The sequence below is a fragment of the Talaromyces proteolyticus genome (genome assembly GCF_021365285.1).
Source record: "Talaromyces proteolyticus strain PMI_201 chromosome Unknown BGW36scaffold_7, whole genome shotgun sequence".
Classification (NCBI taxonomy): Eukaryota; Fungi; Ascomycota; class Eurotiomycetes; order Eurotiales; family Trichocomaceae; genus Talaromyces; species Talaromyces proteolyticus.
Genome location: NW_025764283.1, coordinates 1,184,428 through 1,201,460, shown reverse-complemented (window position 1 = coordinate 1,201,460; position 17,033 = coordinate 1,184,428). Strand labels below are relative to the sequence as shown.

At 42.8% G+C, this 17,033-nt stretch overlaps 5 protein-coding genes across 5 annotated transcripts; 2 read left to right on the top strand and 3 right to left on the bottom strand.

Annotated features, from left to right (window-relative positions):
* Positions 1-1,035: 1,035 nt before the first annotated feature.
* BGW36DRAFT_297609 (uncharacterized protein) lies at positions 1,036-2,876 on the bottom strand (the record flags this gene model as incomplete). Its single annotated transcript, XM_046211368.1, has 5 exons — positions 1,036-1,842; positions 1,938-2,078; positions 2,146-2,553; positions 2,603-2,746; positions 2,826-2,876. The coding sequence occupies 5 exons, from the start codon at positions 2,874-2,876 to the stop codon at positions 1,036-1,038; spliced, it is 1,551 nt and encodes a 516-aa protein (XP_046071259.1).
* Positions 2,877-3,414: 538 nt separating this feature from the next.
* On the top strand, positions 3,415-5,120 carry BGW36DRAFT_360166 (uncharacterized protein; the record flags this gene model as incomplete). The annotated part of the gene is made up of 4 exons (XM_046214146.1): positions 3,415-3,558; positions 3,617-3,852; positions 3,925-4,946; positions 5,020-5,120. The coding sequence occupies 4 exons, from the start codon at positions 3,415-3,417 to the stop codon at positions 5,118-5,120; spliced, it is 1,503 nt and encodes a 500-aa protein (XP_046071258.1).
* Positions 5,121-7,282: 2,162 nt separating this feature from the next.
* On the bottom strand, positions 7,283-8,447 carry BGW36DRAFT_298441 (uncharacterized protein; the record flags this gene model as incomplete). Its single annotated transcript, XM_046211432.1, has 2 exons — positions 7,283-7,598; positions 7,861-8,447. The coding sequence occupies 2 exons, from the start codon at positions 8,445-8,447 to the stop codon at positions 7,283-7,285; spliced, it is 903 nt and encodes a 300-aa protein (XP_046071257.1).
* Positions 8,448-11,290: 2,843 nt separating this feature from the next.
* BGW36DRAFT_184492 (uncharacterized protein) lies at positions 11,291-12,430 on the bottom strand. The gene has a single exon (XM_046209745.1). The coding sequence runs from the start codon at positions 12,134-12,136 to the stop codon at positions 11,537-11,539; it is 600 nt and encodes a 199-aa protein (XP_046071256.1). The 5' UTR covers positions 12,137-12,430; the 3' UTR covers positions 11,291-11,536.
* A 3,794-nt stretch (positions 12,431-16,224) lies between these two features.
* Positions 16,225-16,840, top strand: BGW36DRAFT_298041 (uncharacterized protein; the record flags this gene model as incomplete). The annotated part of the gene is made up of 2 exons (XM_046211403.1): positions 16,225-16,385; positions 16,447-16,840. 2 exons carry the CDS (start codon positions 16,225-16,227, stop codon positions 16,838-16,840), a joined length of 555 nt encoding a protein of 184 aa, XP_046071255.1.
* Positions 16,841-17,033: the final 193 nt, after the last annotated feature.

The window sequence follows — 17,033 nt, the reverse complement described above, 5'->3', positions numbered from 1 at the left end:
CCATTCAGGGCGGGAACAAACTGGAATACAGAGTAGCTTCTTACGGATTAGCTATGTCTTGGCATTTAGGGTTTGAAACAGATCACTGTGTAAAAACATGGAAGAACATTTCGGGTGCCACTGTATCATAAGAGACAAGACGAATACGAGGAGGAACGACATGACTTGATCTCCCTGTAATTTTAGAGAGTTAGTTGCTGGAAGAAACTGAAAAGTCGCTTGTGGAAGGCAAAATGGCCACGACGCGCACCCACGCGGGCCGTCCTGGGACGTGCTAGCTACCCCATTAAAACCACTGGCGAAAACATCAAACTATGCCCAGGATTAGAAAGAAGAAAATACAAAGAGCGTAATTCAAACAGGATATAAGAGAAATCTGTTATTATATATTTCAGAAAAAACATAGTTACAAACTCAGTAGTAATGGAAACAGACCAGTCATATGTGAACCAAATGGAACTGCAAGACCCATTCTCAGAAGTGAAGAGTCTATGGACAAATTACGTCAAAGAGATGCTAAATATCAGGAAGAGATCCAGAAAATTAGAGTAGGGTTTTAGGACAATCTAGTAGAAGTAAGATAGGAGCTAAAAGAAATTAAAAAAAAAGGAATAAGAAGCTATAGCAGAAGCTAAATATCCGCCCGGAAAATCAAAAATCTGCCTTTTGAAATATAACACTACTTGACGGTATCTTGGGCTTCTTTATGGCCACAGACCCCCCCACATGCCACCTAAGGCACCTAAAAAGAGATTATGTTACGATCAGCACAAGAATGAACATGGGGTATCATTTGACTAGTAAATTAGCTTTAGAAATCGGGAACGGTTAAAGTAATAAATGATTGTAAATTAATATTGATATCAATTAATTGTGTCTCAAGTGTACATCGACTCGGCTTTCTCCGTAAATTTGACTCTCACTGATATGGTGCGGTAAACCCGTGGAGAATGCATTGCTATATATTACAAGTGCATTTGAGAGTCACACTGTCAACAGTAAACCATGCCAAAGAACAGACACAGTTATGCTATGCTAGCCGTCAATATTCTTTCTCTTATTTTCTTCTAATAGCCAAAGTACCGATCCCGCTCGGCCGATGCCCATGTCATGCGCAATATACTCAAGACATGACAGCATCCACGTCCTTAGATATGATGGTGAGCGCGAAATCGATGCTGCAACAGCTATCGGATAAATCAAAAGTGACCCCCCCAAGCAACCACCAGCAGTGTACGTTGAGTCGGGCAACTTTTGTCCCGACGCGATTGACCGACAGCCTACGGGATCGAAAGAGAAGGCGACGCTGGCACAAATATCTTCTGCTAGCTGTATTGTATTTTCCTTGGCCTTTTGTTGAAGGGTATTTATTACTGCTGGTGAGTAGTTAGGAGGCCCGGTGTGCGTATACGCAAGCAAACTAAGAATCATCCAGTTAACAATCATGCGGGTGGCGCGGTAATAGTTCCAAACATTTGTTGCCCAAAGGTCCGGGTATATATCATATCGACCACAATACGCATATTTCACGGAGAGCGGAGAATTCTTCAAGGTGGCATCATCATTAACGCGGTGGAATAATGTGACATAGTGCCACCGTGCAGGCGCATCAGATGCCCATTTATTAAAAGATCGGTCAATTTCCATGGCCATTTCAAGAATCCTCAACCAATCGGCAATTCTCCCAGATTTAATATCGGCACGCAGTGTGCTAAGTCGAGAGACAATCCCGACAAGTATATCTGCGTATTTTTCTCCTTCAGGCCTTAGATTTTCCGCGGCTTTGGATATTTCGACAATGAGTGCTGGAACTTCGGCACCAACCCGAAGACAATTCGCCATCTGCCATAACAATTAATTACCCCAGAATAGACACAGAGTAGTTTGAGTCCGTCATGGAAACAGCTATATCGTGATAAGAGTAAGAGGAAACGCACAATGTTGGACCTCAGCTGCGTAAAGAGTTGTAGTCCGCTCTTTCCATGAATCTGCTCCACCCCCCGGAGCTCGAGGAGAGCCATTCCCCCATTTATGTGTTTTTCCCAACGGTCTATATTAATAGTGGTATTTATGAGAAACTTAGAGGATGTGGTTAGCGTATAAAAATAATGCGGCCAGGCAAAGGACCATGTTTTTCTACTTTACCTCAAACATGCCAAGGAGAACAACTGCAATGACTGTCTCGTCGGATTTGCATAAAGTACTGTCCTGGAGTGATACGGTTGTAAGGTGCAAAGTAGACGTATATTCCCGTGTCGCCATAATCCTTAAGCCTTTGGAATTTCTGATATTAGCTAGCGATGCCATTCCGACGGCACCCATTCCCAGGAGCACTGCCTCGCTCGATCTGGTAGAATTTATCATTTGCTGATGGGTGAGATGTGCATTGGCAATTTCTCCATGTTTCAGAACATAGTTATGCAGAAAAAAGGCAACTGCCTCATCAATCGTAACTGGAGATGATGGAAATGCCATGGGCCGGGAGTTGTGGCCAGTACATGCATCTTCCTGAGGCTCTGTGTAGTGCCAGAGAATCGACCCATATTTTCGTTTCTTCTATCGTTTAATATCCATATATGGTAATAGTATATAGTAGACCTACATGTTTTATTGAATTAGTAGCACGTATTCTCCGAGCAAACTGCTCGTTTTGGCTTCGGTGCATGACCGTCCAGCGATCCTGGTAGCCTGGGCATGAGTAATGCGCCTTCAGACATTGCGAACATGCGGGCCGTGTCTCATCGCACTAAACAGATAAGACCATTTTTCAACGATTCTCTTCTTTATTGTCATTATTTCGAGGTTAAGGCGGAAACAAAGCATACCTTAATTTTGCGCGTGCGACAAGTACTGCAGCCTTTGCTAGGCTTCACCATCGTTGGTACTTAATTGAATTAATCGAAGACCCGGTCGCCGAGGTTGATAGCCAAGCCATCAGGTGCGATGTAATAGTTCCCCGCAATTGTGAACAAAAATGGCGGTCATATTGTTAATTCGTGCATATGCACAGAGTATAGTCCACCGTATTATAACCCCCAGATGAGGATCCGCTCTCACTAAACCCATTGAAGAAGTCACCGCGAGCCAGCCAATCAGAACCGGTATCTAGGGCTATGAAAGCTAGAGAACCATTTGATCGTCCTCTCTTTTTTATAACCTCATATATGAGAGAGTTTTAAATGCTCTTTGGCTAAATTATGGTTGGAAGGGAGCGCGAATAGTCCCATAAGCGATGCGTAAACCTTGGTAACCTAAGCCACACCCCGATGAAAAATATACATTTATAGGCGCCTATCACTCAGATTCTCTACTATAAATACCCTCAGGTATTCTCCTTGAAATTGAACTACAAAATAACCATACTCCACTTACACTTAGGCACCTCGGGTATTTCTATGACGAGTCTACTTCACAATGATGACTCACCGTGTCGCGGCGTTCGCTTTGCTCCTCTGCGTTAAGAGCATCTGTGTTGCAGGTCACCCAAATCAATCAAAATGGGATTTGAAAACACAATCGTCCATATCTGCTAGCAACGCAACAGCCTTCGCCGTCACCGTAAGTATCCCTTGTTCAGAAAACAACAGATGTAGATCGGACGGTTAATGCATTATAGTATGGCTATCCATTGACCCAATATGCTGCCACTTTTGATTCGCTCTTGGCCACAAACGGCTCCAACACACTTTATCACCACAGGATTACTGCGAGTCCCAGTTCGGCAGCTATTGTGAGACCGAATGTGGATACATTGTATTCAATGGCTGCAATAGATTTGTCACACTCTGATGTAGTATTGACAATACCACCAGTGAACGATAATCGCTTTTATGTATTCCCATTCTATGATCTGTATGTGCAGATACCCGACCACATGGTATTAGGGGTATAAGGGTAAACTAACAAAGGCAATCATGCGTCTAGGTGGTCTAACAACTTTGCGAATCTGGGGACCGTGAATTCAACTTTACCAGGAAAATACCTATTGAGGTTTGTGGGAGCATCCAAGGCAGTGGGTTTTGAATCTCCCTCGCCAAACTGCTCTGAGTATTTGGGGTTTATTAATTTCCCGACTGTATACGGATTGACACTTCCACGTATTCTCCTGCGAAGCAATACTTCGACCGAACTTGATGCAGTTCATAGAATTCAGGATCAGATAGAAATCCAGGAAATTCCTCGACATATTGAACCAATTGCCCCAAAGCTCACGCCACAGCTGTTAGGGAACGGGTCAATCTCGTCACTTGCAACAAGACCTTCGCAGTCCCTTGATAAGAGCGGCATAACGCAGCTTCTAAAAGTTCTGGCACGTTTTGTTAACAATAATCCACCAGCAAACAGACAGGAGGCGCAAGTTGTAAAGCGAACGTTCAGAAAAGCAGGCTTGGATAATGGTCACTACACACCTCCACCAGGCCTGAATATCACACTAGTACAGCAATACATGGACGCTGAAATGGAGTCCCTGGTAAATTGTGTACAGACTTTCAGCAACGGTTGGCTTGATTTTCTTCCGCAATACAGTGGATATTTCTCTAATCAATACGCTGTGCGAAGCTATATTGCGAATATTGGATATTTGCAGCTGGTGCAGTATGAGGCTCTTTACCCAGAGTATGCGGCCGGGTTTTTGCTGTCTGAAAATCAGTCCTATATCTTGAATTTTCCGTCTGGAAAGCCGCCAGTAATTGACGCTGGGTTCTGGAGCTTGACTGTCTATAATAGCTCGAGTTATCTAGTTCAAAACCCTCTCAACAGGTACTCATTGGGTGATAGAAGTAATCTCACCTATCCTGATGGCGATTTGGTATATGGAAATGGCAGTTCTGATCGCAATGATGTCTTTTCTATTCTCCTCCAGTCAGCCAATGTCCCTCCGCCAGCAAATTGGACTAGTAACTGGCTGCCTACACCCGCAGGAGGTGGCAATTTTACTGTGAATTGTAAGTCATACAATTGCGGCAAGCACCACGAGACGCTATTTCTTTTACTTTCTAACCGATGCTTTGATTTCAGTGCGCTTCTATGGTCCGACTCAAGAATTAAAGGCTAGTGGATCCTATGTATATCCAACAGTCACGAAGCAAAGTTCTCTTGTCGTGAATATTTATGACTAACTAGTTCCTCCCCGTGGGTCTTTGTCAGCAAACTGTTCATATAACTAGTTACAGTCATAGATGTTTCTGTACCTTGACAAATTTATTAAATTCCTTTAAATTTCCATGAAAACCAGGTTTTTCTAAGAATCTCACTCATTAATTGAGTAGGTCAAGGTCAGAGCACTTTTGAGGCATCTTCTTCAATGGTGTACACCGCTTAGCTAGTAAATGTATTCTAAAATATAGAATAGAAGGATATTATTAACTGGGGTAATCATTCTAGAGAAGACCATTCTACTACAATACAGTTCACTATCTTTACAGCATTTGCAGATTAACAGGCCAACAGAAACTACTACTGCTGCTACTGATAATCTTTCGCCTCTCGTGTATCTTTGGTACCTCCAAGGCGGAGCGATAGAGTATGAGCTTATGCTAGTAATAACTTGAAGAGTGCTATAAATAGGCGGGCCTCTATTTACATGGAGTATACTATACACTACAGAACAATAGTTAAGATTTAACATCTTCAAGTACCTCGCCTTGTAAAAACTCAAAAACACACACACACACACACACACACACAATTCTAGGCGTAAAAGATTTTGAAGCTTATCTTGCTTTATGTCGTTTCTATAATAAGAAATAAAGGCTAGTTTTAAAAGATGTTTGAGAAACTAGGATAAGAGTTTTATTATTTTAATGCAATAAGTACTGTATAGTTAACGTAATCGGTAAGCGAGTGGCCACTGCAACTGAGCGGCCACTTCCTTTCCGAAACGCGTCCCATAACAATTCCACAAAACTCAACGCGCCAATATGCCACCAATTTTCAATGAAAATCAGTCAAATTCTCGGGAACAAGAGGGGAGAATCTTATTAGCTATTTTCGATTTACAGAATAAAAGAATCTCTAATATTGGATAAGCGGCAAAGACTCATAATATTCCTCGAACAACTTGATGATAGAATTCATACTAGATCTTAAAATCATGGTACTAGTGTATTACACGGTCGCAAACTTAAATTCTGAACAGGTGCTGGATTATTCGCGGGTACATTTTAGTGCATGAGTGCTGGATTTGAAAACAAAAATTTCCTGCACCCGCGCACTAACTTCCAGCCACCGGGCAACTGTACCCCCCTCATTTTGCCTGTTCTGAAACATATGTGGGTCAATGGCGCCAATCTAGGGCATCATATTGGTCACCACTACTTACACAGCAGCTACACTTATGTTCTCCGGTGGAACTTATCCAACTCATTGGTTGGCTTTATTTGTGCTTATTTTAAACCTTTCAAACATGATGATAACCTTATTGTTATCATACCCCTCTATCAAATCAATTCACCTGAGGGCGGCAGTAAAACCGCTATGTTAATATTGAGCTTGTTCAATGTCCAAAGCTCATACCCTATCAATAGAATAGTAGAGCTTGTCGAGATATGCTAAAGCCATATAATCACCATATCTAAATAGCAAATTGATTACGTACTAGTTTTCCTTAGAACACATCCCCGCACTATTAGCCAAAATGAGCGTAGCCATCCCCATGCCATCAGCATACGACAAAGACGATGATGCCTCATCATCAAAGCACATTCCCCAAAATATGACACCACCAAACCAAGTTATTAGGCCCTCACCAAAATCTTCCGTCAACATACCATTACATCCTCTATCAAACACTTATTACAGGCAGAGACTTAAAGTTGTCATTAAAAATAGATTTAGTTTATGCCCGATATCCAAGAATATCATTACTTTAAATAATTGAAGGTTAAACAATATTATTTCTCCACAAATATGTAAGCAACAGGCTCAGAACATAGATCATCAATACTTATTAAATATGTAGCCACGTAAGTGGAACTTCCATAGAAAATTGATTATGTACACGTTATTTTTAGCCAATTCAATTACTGTAACCCATTATGCAGAGTCAGCATTTGTCAAGTAAAAGAATAACGAAATCTGTTGGCATATAAAGCGCGAAATCCTAGTACATCAATATAAACGCTCAGATTTCCAGTCACAAACAGAACGACCATATCGACCGTGGAAAGTGTCCCTGCTCGACATGCAGCGTCGGCCGACGACAAGCCATGGAAGCAGAGATAAAAAAAAGTTGGTAGCGGCATAGAGAGCACGTACTAACATTGTCCCGGAAACTTTCATCCTATCCATGAATGATATCAAATGTCTCCCTTTCTGTTGGAATTTCCTGCGATTGACCATGGAGAAAGGAAGAAGTGGACCCAAGGTCATCGAAGTCCGCAAAAGGTATTGTATTTGTTTCACATTCGTGGCATTCCGAAAGCAGCTGTTCTAGGTGATTGATAATCTCACTTCGTGACCACAAGCTTGCCGTGTTCCCAAGCTTGTGGGACGTTAAACACTGCAAGTGGAAAAGACAAAATTTGGACCACAATGCCTGCTTGGCCCATTGGACAAGTCCCACCATTACTCTATCTGTGACAGTGAGATATGTTTCACTGTCAACCAGCACAGCAAGAGGCAGGCAAATCAGAGAACATTGACAGCTAAGTAGGTTGTAAGGGCCTGGCCTGTGATGCAATAAAGAATCTCCAATGTCACTACAACCCTCAGAAGACTCTATGGAAGGTTGACCAGCTGCCATATCAATTACATTGCCATGGTTTGTATTGGCCTCCCAGATTTGCGGTTTCTGCGGTTTCTCCCTTTGAATAGCTGTCATAATCATTAGCTGAGAAGAGAATAAGAATATAGCTCCACGTACAATGTGACGAGCAACTTGGGTTTCTGTTGGGAATTGCCAAGTTTTGAAGAACACGACTCACGTCGCTTGCCATCAAGTTGTGGATATTACGTGATCTGGGAGGTCTCTGTTTGATGCTATCTTCCAGTAATGCAATTGCATCTTCTCTGACTTTGTACTTGGTGAGTCTCGCCAACAATACAAGAATATGTTTGCTCCACGATTCTGGCGCCATGTCAGACGGTAGTACCTGGGCGAGTGGCATATTCCACTGCTTCTCGATAATATTGACACTTGTGAACTTTGTTTTGTTGGATTTTTTGAATCGCTGGATGATTGGGCGGATTGTATCCCGATAACTTATAAGATGACGATACTGTTCTAAAGACTCATACCCGAAAGACCAGAGATCGTTGTCACATAGATGCTCCCAGGCCGCGTGAACAAGTTCGGCAAGTCTTTCGTCAGTGTTCGCGCCAATATTAAGAATCCCTGTAACTATATCTAGCTGTTGAATCTCCGAAATATCTTTCAAACACTCCTCGAGGATCTCCCGTGCACTTGCCGACGGATAAACGGTGATGAAATGCTGAAAGACTTCCATTCTGGGACACGTCAGACAAAAGGACTTGGTGTCTATTTTGAATTAGTAGTGCAGTGACAATTGATAAATAAACCAGGAAATTCTGCACACCCATTTCATTCTTTTCATCTAGTTAAGGTTACCGCTACTGAATGTTTTGGGAGCAGTCTGATCACGTCATCTGGTTCAAGAACAAAGCTCAGATGCACCAAAAATGATAGGCACAAATGGCAGGTCGGTTCGTATTGGTTTTAGGGTTTAAGAAGGATTACACAGCAGTTGTCACAAACCAAAAGGGGAAGTCAAACTAAGAGATGTGCTGCATTCATGAATACAGGTTATGAGAATATACAAACAGTTCAGGTCCTTGGACCAGTTCCGGATATGCCGTAACTTTCCGGCACTTGGTTAGTAACACTTGCAATGCTTAGACACTGGTATTGATTTACCCCTGTGTGATTTCACTGGCATACCTCTGTCTACCTGTGATCCTTGGCATTATAGAATAATGCATACTTGGCACAGCAATTAGTGATTATATTGTTGTGGATATTGAACAAGGGTGCATCGAGATAATCGCTTTTTGACGGCTGTATAGCACCCCAAATCTTTACTGTACCGTAGCGCTGGATTCGGTTGTCCCATGGCTACTTCTAAAGTTGAGAGGCAGTGACACGCTTTGTTATAAAACCTTCCTAAGAGTTCCTATGTGGCTTGAAATGCTCTAGAGCATTCGATCAGGCTAAGAATATTATTTTATGCATTCTTTGCAAGCGATCCCCCTCTGTGAACATTTAGTCGAAATATGCCTGGTAGGATATTGCGAGATATAGGGTCTGGAATACAGCATGATAGGCTAATCACTAAGGAGTTTGTTATGCCCGAAATTTTTTGTTATCATGAATTGTTGTGTAATAGCTATTAATGATTTGCTTGTCGCCTTCACGCGCAGTGCCTATAATGTGTGCAACTCAGTGCCGGATCTTTTTCAGCCCCGGCGGTGATAATTGTCGTACATTGATGGATAGAGCTCTGGTGAAAGAGTTTGCCGTGGAGGAGACGTACGAGTTGGTTTGTAGTAGTCGGTAATATCAAGGGTTTCAAAAAGCAGGTTTCAGAAGTGAATACTGAAGCATCAATGTTATCCTTGTACCTAACATCCACCCGATATGCCTAGCTGAGGAAACATTAGGGACGACGCTCTCTAACCAGGAAAAAATCTCCAAGAATTGAAACAGTCAGGCATGCCGAGTGACAATCCAATCACAGCTAGACTCTACGAGCGACGGTGAATCCCTCTGCCCAATCAAAAGGGAACTAACTGCATTCACTTGCCACGTCAAGTTTCACCGCTGCAAATCCCGAGTCCGCTACTCCCAGGTGTATTGTGTGGGGCCCAACGCGCATGGACCAAAGTGTCACTGACACCGCCGCCGAACGAGATCCATCCGTTTTGTCGCTTTCTGCTATACCACCACAAGACTTGCCCGCTCTAGGCACTATTAAGGTATATTGCGATTTATTAGATCCTCTAACATTGTATTATTGACAGTAATAATAAGTTCAAGTAATAACAGGGAGGGAAGAGTTAAAGTACCCGTCAAATCTCTATAATATTTATTGAAGTTAAAATTGCTTTTTTTAAAAGACTAGTGGTTGTTTATCTCGATGACCTGCGCCTGAGACGAGGAAATGGAATGCTGACGTAATGCAGGAGTTCAGTGCGGATTATCTTTTCTTCTGTAAGATACAGTATTTCTTAAACTCGAGGTATGCACAAGGGATGTACGCTAAAGGTCACGAAAAGACGGTCTATATTTGTAGAATTTCAGATTGATTCCCGCAAGTGGGTATTCCTTAGGAATTGGCCCGTCCAGTCCTTTCCTACGAATGCTATGTGTGTTTAATCCGAAGGATAGTATCAAATCTCATTGTTTTTTTATCCGCCTCAACCAACCGCTCTCCAGAAAACTAAACCCTTCGTTATTATGGCTTCTCAGGTTGGTTGATTTCATTTACCCTGACCCTTCGCACTGACTAGCGATATGCAGGCCACCACAACTAAAACTATCTTCGAATCTCTATTGTACATGAACCCATTTCTTACGGGCGAACTTTATGCATCGCCTAGGGCCTGTGGTGGCCATTTGCCTTTCGTTCTGCTCATGCAGGTCCCTTGATCCACGACTACGAAGCTTTTGGGATGCTTCTGCAAAATCCAGTACAGCGCTGGACAATGCTGTCTTGTGCAGAGTTGCTAGTGATGTTTGATCCCTTCCTCCCAAGCATGAGCGAGGTGTCGCTAAACGCCTCTCCGATCTCCTTCCGTATTTTTTGTCGTATAATGTTAAGGTTTGGGTAGTCTACTAGAACGTGAATGACCGTTTCCTTCGCACCGAATTCACACTTGTCATCTTCGCGAAGTCGGTGCAGTTTACCGTGGGACGCAAGCCAGGAGTGCCCTGTTCGTAGCTGGGTTAGTAGGTAGGCCCGGTTCCGTGGCAGCGACTCATATGGACGTCGGGTGTGCGAGGCCGGGAGGCCACCTTTCATAGATATCTTCCATTCATGGTCCTACTCTCGAGGGTAGCATATAATAGTTATTCTCGATATCGGTTTGAACAATACACAGATGATGATTATTTTCTTGCCCCACTGCCAAGGCTTTAGTGAAGATGGGTTACAGTACAGATCTGTTGAAGATTAAATCTCCATTGATTGGATGCACACTGCGGTTAAAAGTTACAGCAGCGCTATGCTCAAAAAAAAAAAGCCAATCACTTTCATTGAATTATGAGCTAAGAACTTGGCAGTGGGGCCTTGGAACAGTCAACACTTGTGTTACTGGTGAAGCCACCTTCGAGAATGACTGTAACAAGACAACGATGTTTTGTTACTTATAGATTTTAAATGTTTAGGTAGATGAACAGAAATATATTGAATTTCGATCTGGTCAAAAAAAAAGGGGGGGGGAGATATACAAGAGGCCCATCTATAGCATAATGTTCTGGAGGTACATACTGTACATCCAAAATGCCTAGCAGATTACATGATGTTTAACTCCTCAACCGCCTCCCAATAATTTCCGACAACACTTCAAGTCAAGTTCATCATGCTGCTAATTTGGACCTGTTGGAAGGTCGGCCAGCCTTTTTTTTGGGTGCTTCATGCTTGTCTCTTGCGTGCCTATTCAGCGATTGGCTGTGGGGGTAGCACATGGGACACTTTTCGCATTGGAATCTGTTCCTTGAGGATGGTTGCCTGGGCGGCATAACTGAATGTTGAGTAGGTGCAGGCAGCAGTATCGGCAAAGATCTCTGAATACCCCCGCCAACTTGCTGTAACCGAGGCGAAGGATATGAAGTTTCTAGCTCGCCAGGTATGGCTTCTGGCACCCTGTGCCTGTAGAGGGCTGTTAGCACACGATCAGTTGTAGCGATTGAATTGATTACTGACCAACTGCTGATCTCAGGAGTGGTATAGCAAGATCCCTGAACGATGTTTAGATCGGCCCCCTGGTTAGCGACGTCATCTCCGGTTGAAAAGAAAGTTGTATTCATCCCGTCAGTGAATGTTTCGACTGTGGTAGGAAGCTGATCGAAACTAGGCGTATCGTCTCCCTGGAAACTAGGAGCAGGCATAGAATCTGAGCCGTGATCGTGCTGATTTTCATCCAACAAATCGAGACTTCCACTACCCACAGCCAGCATTAGCCCTCAACGATCCTCCGCTAATTGTCTCATGTACCGAACGTCGTCAGGAGTGTCGAGAACGAACTCCTGGCGGGGAGAGAGTATTTAGCTGAACATTGCGGGTAACAACGCAGCGGACAGGTTGGGGATTGTGCAATTGTATTGCAAGGCTATTTTGCGCGTGGTAAAATGACATGTACCCGGAAAGGCGATTCTCCCTGTCCATCAATCTTGGCTTCGCTTTAACTCTCTCCCCGTCTATTGCGCAAGCCTAATTGTCCTTGGCGAGGGTGCTCACTCATTTTGACGCCTTTCCGAGCAGGACATTCACAGTGGATGGCTAGGCTCATCTCAACTGCCCCCTTCACACATTTCTATCGCGGCCTGTGGGAAGATCTCTTCGTCTCGCCTGTTCTCTGATATATTCGAGCCGCCGACGTTTTGAGGTGCCTATTGCAAGCTCTGTCAGTTCACAGGGCCACTCACAGATTCATCCACATATTGGAATCAAAAGCAAGGCAAGAGGGATCGAATGTTTGAGAGCCATTATCGAAAGGTGGGATTCCATTTGAGAAACAGGCAATCTCATTGTCGGTGAGAAATTGCTCATTGTTTGAAAATTGTGAATAACTCATCTCGAAAGGTGGGACAGCTTGATAAACTGGAAGAATAGTATTCAAAGCAAACGTGAAATAAACAAAGGATAGACCAAAAAAGAAAAGGGAATTGAAGAGAATAGACAACACAATAGTTGGGGGAATCGGACAGGTATTTATGCCCTGGGAAGGGATCGATTTTTGGGGGGGGTCCAAGTGTCGAAACAATACGGCGTATTCGCCTTGGTGAAGTATTAGCACCGTGCGTGCCACGAAGATGCTCAAACAAATCGAGTTCTCTTAGAGGATGAAGCCTCTGCTGATGGTTGCAATGATGCAAGCTGGCAAATACGACAGTAGAGAATCGAGCCTTTGCTACCCAACTAGTCAAGGGTAGCGCATTTCGGGCAGACACCCCCGACCATTCACGGTCTCGTCATTTCACGCTGCGTGACAGAGAGCTTATTTACCATTTTTTAGTCCCTACCCAAGCCGGATTGATACCAGGATTGAGAAACTTGTGGTTGCTGTCTGGTGAAAATCGAGCCACTTTCAGATTCAGTTCCTGGTGGCAAACATGCACCAATGCTTCGCTTCTTCTCGTGACTCCATCCACCCAAAAGAAGTCTGGTATATGGCTCAATCGAAGTGAAATGCTCAATTCTTGACTGGGCGCATATCACATGTGCTTGTGTATATACACCTGTTGCAGCTGGCAAGAAGGAATACCGAGCCTTGCCAGCTGTCCCATGTCTATCCCATCATTACAGACAGACAGACGGCTCTCGATAAAGGCCCTATGTCCATTTTCCGTCACAACCCGTTTACAAAAGTAGCGCCCAATGCCCCCAACATCCATCCACTCACTCCCTTCTCCCCGTGCACGAGACGTGAGTTGTTGACAAACCTGACCATGTCGGATGGGAGGGTACATGATGTTACGGTTTCAAGGCAAGAGCTCAAGAACAAGAGTCAATTCATGAACAAGACGAACTCTGAAGAACTAAAACTAAGCAAGGGGAAGCTCAGGTTTATAAACCTGAGCTCCTCCCAGACTAGTCTATCTACATTTGGCAGGGCATATCCTGCAGAAAACCATTATCTGTATGAGGAGGTGGGAGATCTCCTTCAGAAATATATCTTCTGCCGGGGTTGTCCTGCCAAACCCTAACATCAGGCTTCTCCATTCCACAGTTTGACCATTTATCCAAGACTACAATCGGAGGAGTGTAAGGTTCCGACCTTCCCTATAGTAACGACCTTATCCCTTTATAGATAAATGAGGTTTTTTATTTTCAAATCTCTATTTAAAAGAAGGGTAGGGAGAGTAAATGAACATATAAGATTTATCATGCTATATAGTGTATCGCAACCGTAGTCCTTCGAATTTCTCGCAGGTTTCACATTTGCGATGACGTATCCTTGACCTTGTTTCTTGAGCGAGGTCATTAGATTGATATGGTATTATAAGTCCCTGTAACTTAGTTTGCTAAAAGTCGCGTGAGGTAGTTACATAAAAGGTCACTGATCTGAACCTACTAAAGTAGCCAGGGGCTTCGCAGTGGAGCCAAGAAACATATGTGGGAGTTAGTAAACCCGGATTGCTCTTCCTGTACATAACAATCCTACATAAATGTTTTTACCGTTATTCCTGCATGTCAAAAGTGGCCTTCCACACTTTCTTTTCTGTCACCAACTACATGAACGCATTTCCAAAGGAAGGTACGAAAACCTTGGTCAGGATATTCTTCATATGTTGATCGAGCTTTTTTAATAGAGCCGTTCAGCTCAGCAAAAATTCCTCAATAAAATTGAAATCTGGTAAGCGGGGAAGCATGTAATGATCTAAGGTATGTGTGCATTCTGAGTATATAGGGAGGATTGTTCTATCAGTACATGAAAGGGACCTAAGGCTCCAATATATAGCCAAAGGTATACAAATAACATAAAGAGCATCTATCTATAGCTTCTGGATGGTTTCACTATGGTAAAAGCCCTTGGATCGTGACAAGGCAAGAATAATAGCTTAAAACCCACATCAAAACACAACTATTTGACTCAGCTTGAACAATAAAAAGATACATTGTCCATAACTTGAATAGATTTAGACACTAGTCATCTCCCACAGTGCTAAAGTTACCGCTCAATAAAAATTTCAAAGACTGTAGTACATATCAGTTAAGCCTTAAAAAATATCAGATATAGCAATACCATCTTAACTATATAGTAGCAGTATCTGATAGCATTAACCTCAATGAAACTTAGATATTTAAACTAGAGTTACTCCAAATAAAGACTATCCAGTCCGTCTATCTCCTATTCATTTATCACATCCAGAATTATCAACAAAAGCTAGATAATATAACTCAAAATCTGATAATTTATATTAATAGAAAGCTCTTAATTAACAAATTTACTCTTTCGCTTTCTATAAAATTTCCGTTTTCATCTAATTACGCTACAACAGTGCTCTTTTAATACTAAATAATAATAATAGAATATTAAATTCATTCGATAAAAAGACAGACATCTCTTCCACATACATGCCAGGATTTTCAACAAGACAATCACACAGCCTATCAAACATCAGAGAAGTAATGCTTAATAACTAGCCAGAACAGACAAGATAAGGCCTAGCACTACCAAACAGCCATGACTTCCTCCATATATTCGCTACTAAACCCTCAGAACATTTTGCAGCCCTTACTAATTGTGGAGCAGTAAATCTGCCACTACATATCGTATACACAATCATTACACGCCTCCAGGACTCAAAATTTCGTGCCATTTTCATGTATTTTGTGCTGTTTTGTGGAAGTCTGGTGTAAGGATGGTTGCCTTAAGTTAGGATAACATCATAGGAGGCATATAAGCGTGTTTTTAGCGCTGTAACAGTACAGTTCAGACACGACATCTTTACGTTTGGTATCATATGATTCAAACGGGGAATAGAGCAGTAAATAACACAGTAACCGCGTATGGAGTAGTAGTCTCGGCATTAGGGTTTGAAAACAAATCTCTATACCCTAGACACTACAGCACAATAGTTGAGTTTTAACATCGTTAAGTACCTCCCCTTGTACAAACTCCAAAAAAATTACACACAATTCCGGGCGTATAAAGTCTTTGCATCATGCCTATGCAAGTTACGACGTTAAACAAACAATACTCTCGACTTTCCATAAATGGCATCCCTAATCTAAAATTGAAATTACCACTATGGCTCTCGTATTTAAACCTTAAATGCTAACTTCAGCTGCCTGGTTTATCAATCACGATAAACCTTTGTCACTGAGCCGCCGCTAAAAGTACACAGCCGCATGACTCTTCTTGAGTCACATCAGGCATGCGAGCTGAAATGAAACTATAAAAGAGGTGAAAATAGGCCAAAATAGTCAAAATATAGGAGATTTCCCCCTAAAATTCTCTTTTGAATTATTCATTCTCGTGATTATAAGGAGAAAGAATAAGAGGGGAAAGAGACCTACAAAGACAAGCGAAGAAAGCAAAATGACAAGTGAAGAAAGCGACACCGGGCCAGTCTTTTTCTGGCGTCCCGAAGCTGAAGATGGCTTTCTAGGACAATGGTATCCGGCGCCATTCACATGGCGTAAACCAGTGGATGGAAATGAGGGTGAATTCGAAGAGCTACACTATCAGAATGCAGAGCAGTACTCAATCACCATCTGCGATGAATCATAATCATACAGATTAGTAATGAGAATAATATAGATACATGATGCACCGCAAAGCGCTTCTCTTTGCCCCATCCTCGCCCATCACAGCGCAGATCCTCGCAGCAGGCGAACCAGCACCTCATCCGCGAGTCCTCAAACAACTAGGCAGGCAAGTGCCCAATTTCTCAGAGAATGTGTGGAACAATGAGCGGATGGCAATTGTGCTGGAGGGGAACATGCTCAAGTTCTCGCAGAATGATGAGCTGAGGGAGAAGTTGCTGGCTACTGGTGAGAGGGAGTTGGTTGAGGCTAGTCCGAGGGATAGGATATGGGGAGTGGGTTATGAGAAAGCGAATGCGGAGAAGAATAGGTATCGGTGGGGGTTAAATTTGCTGGGGAAGTGTTTAATGGAGACGAGGAGCAAACTCAGGGAGCAGAAATCTAGCTAGATTGTGAAGTAATGAGTTGCTCTATAGTGGTTTTGAGGAACTAACATTTCTAGAAAAGTGGAAGACGGATTTTTTTCCCAAATTTAAAGAAATTGCAACTCCTAACAGCATTCTGTATTGGAGATAGACCAAATTCATGGGGGTGGTTATGGACACACTCTGTTGGCGCCCAAACACTCTGGTACATTACCAG

Excerpts from the sequence above, each read along its gene's own strand:
- BGW36DRAFT_184492 (XM_046209745.1), bottom strand. The coding sequence starts at position 12,136 with ATGCTGGCTGTGGGTAGTGGAAGTCTCGATTTGTTGGATGAAAATCAG.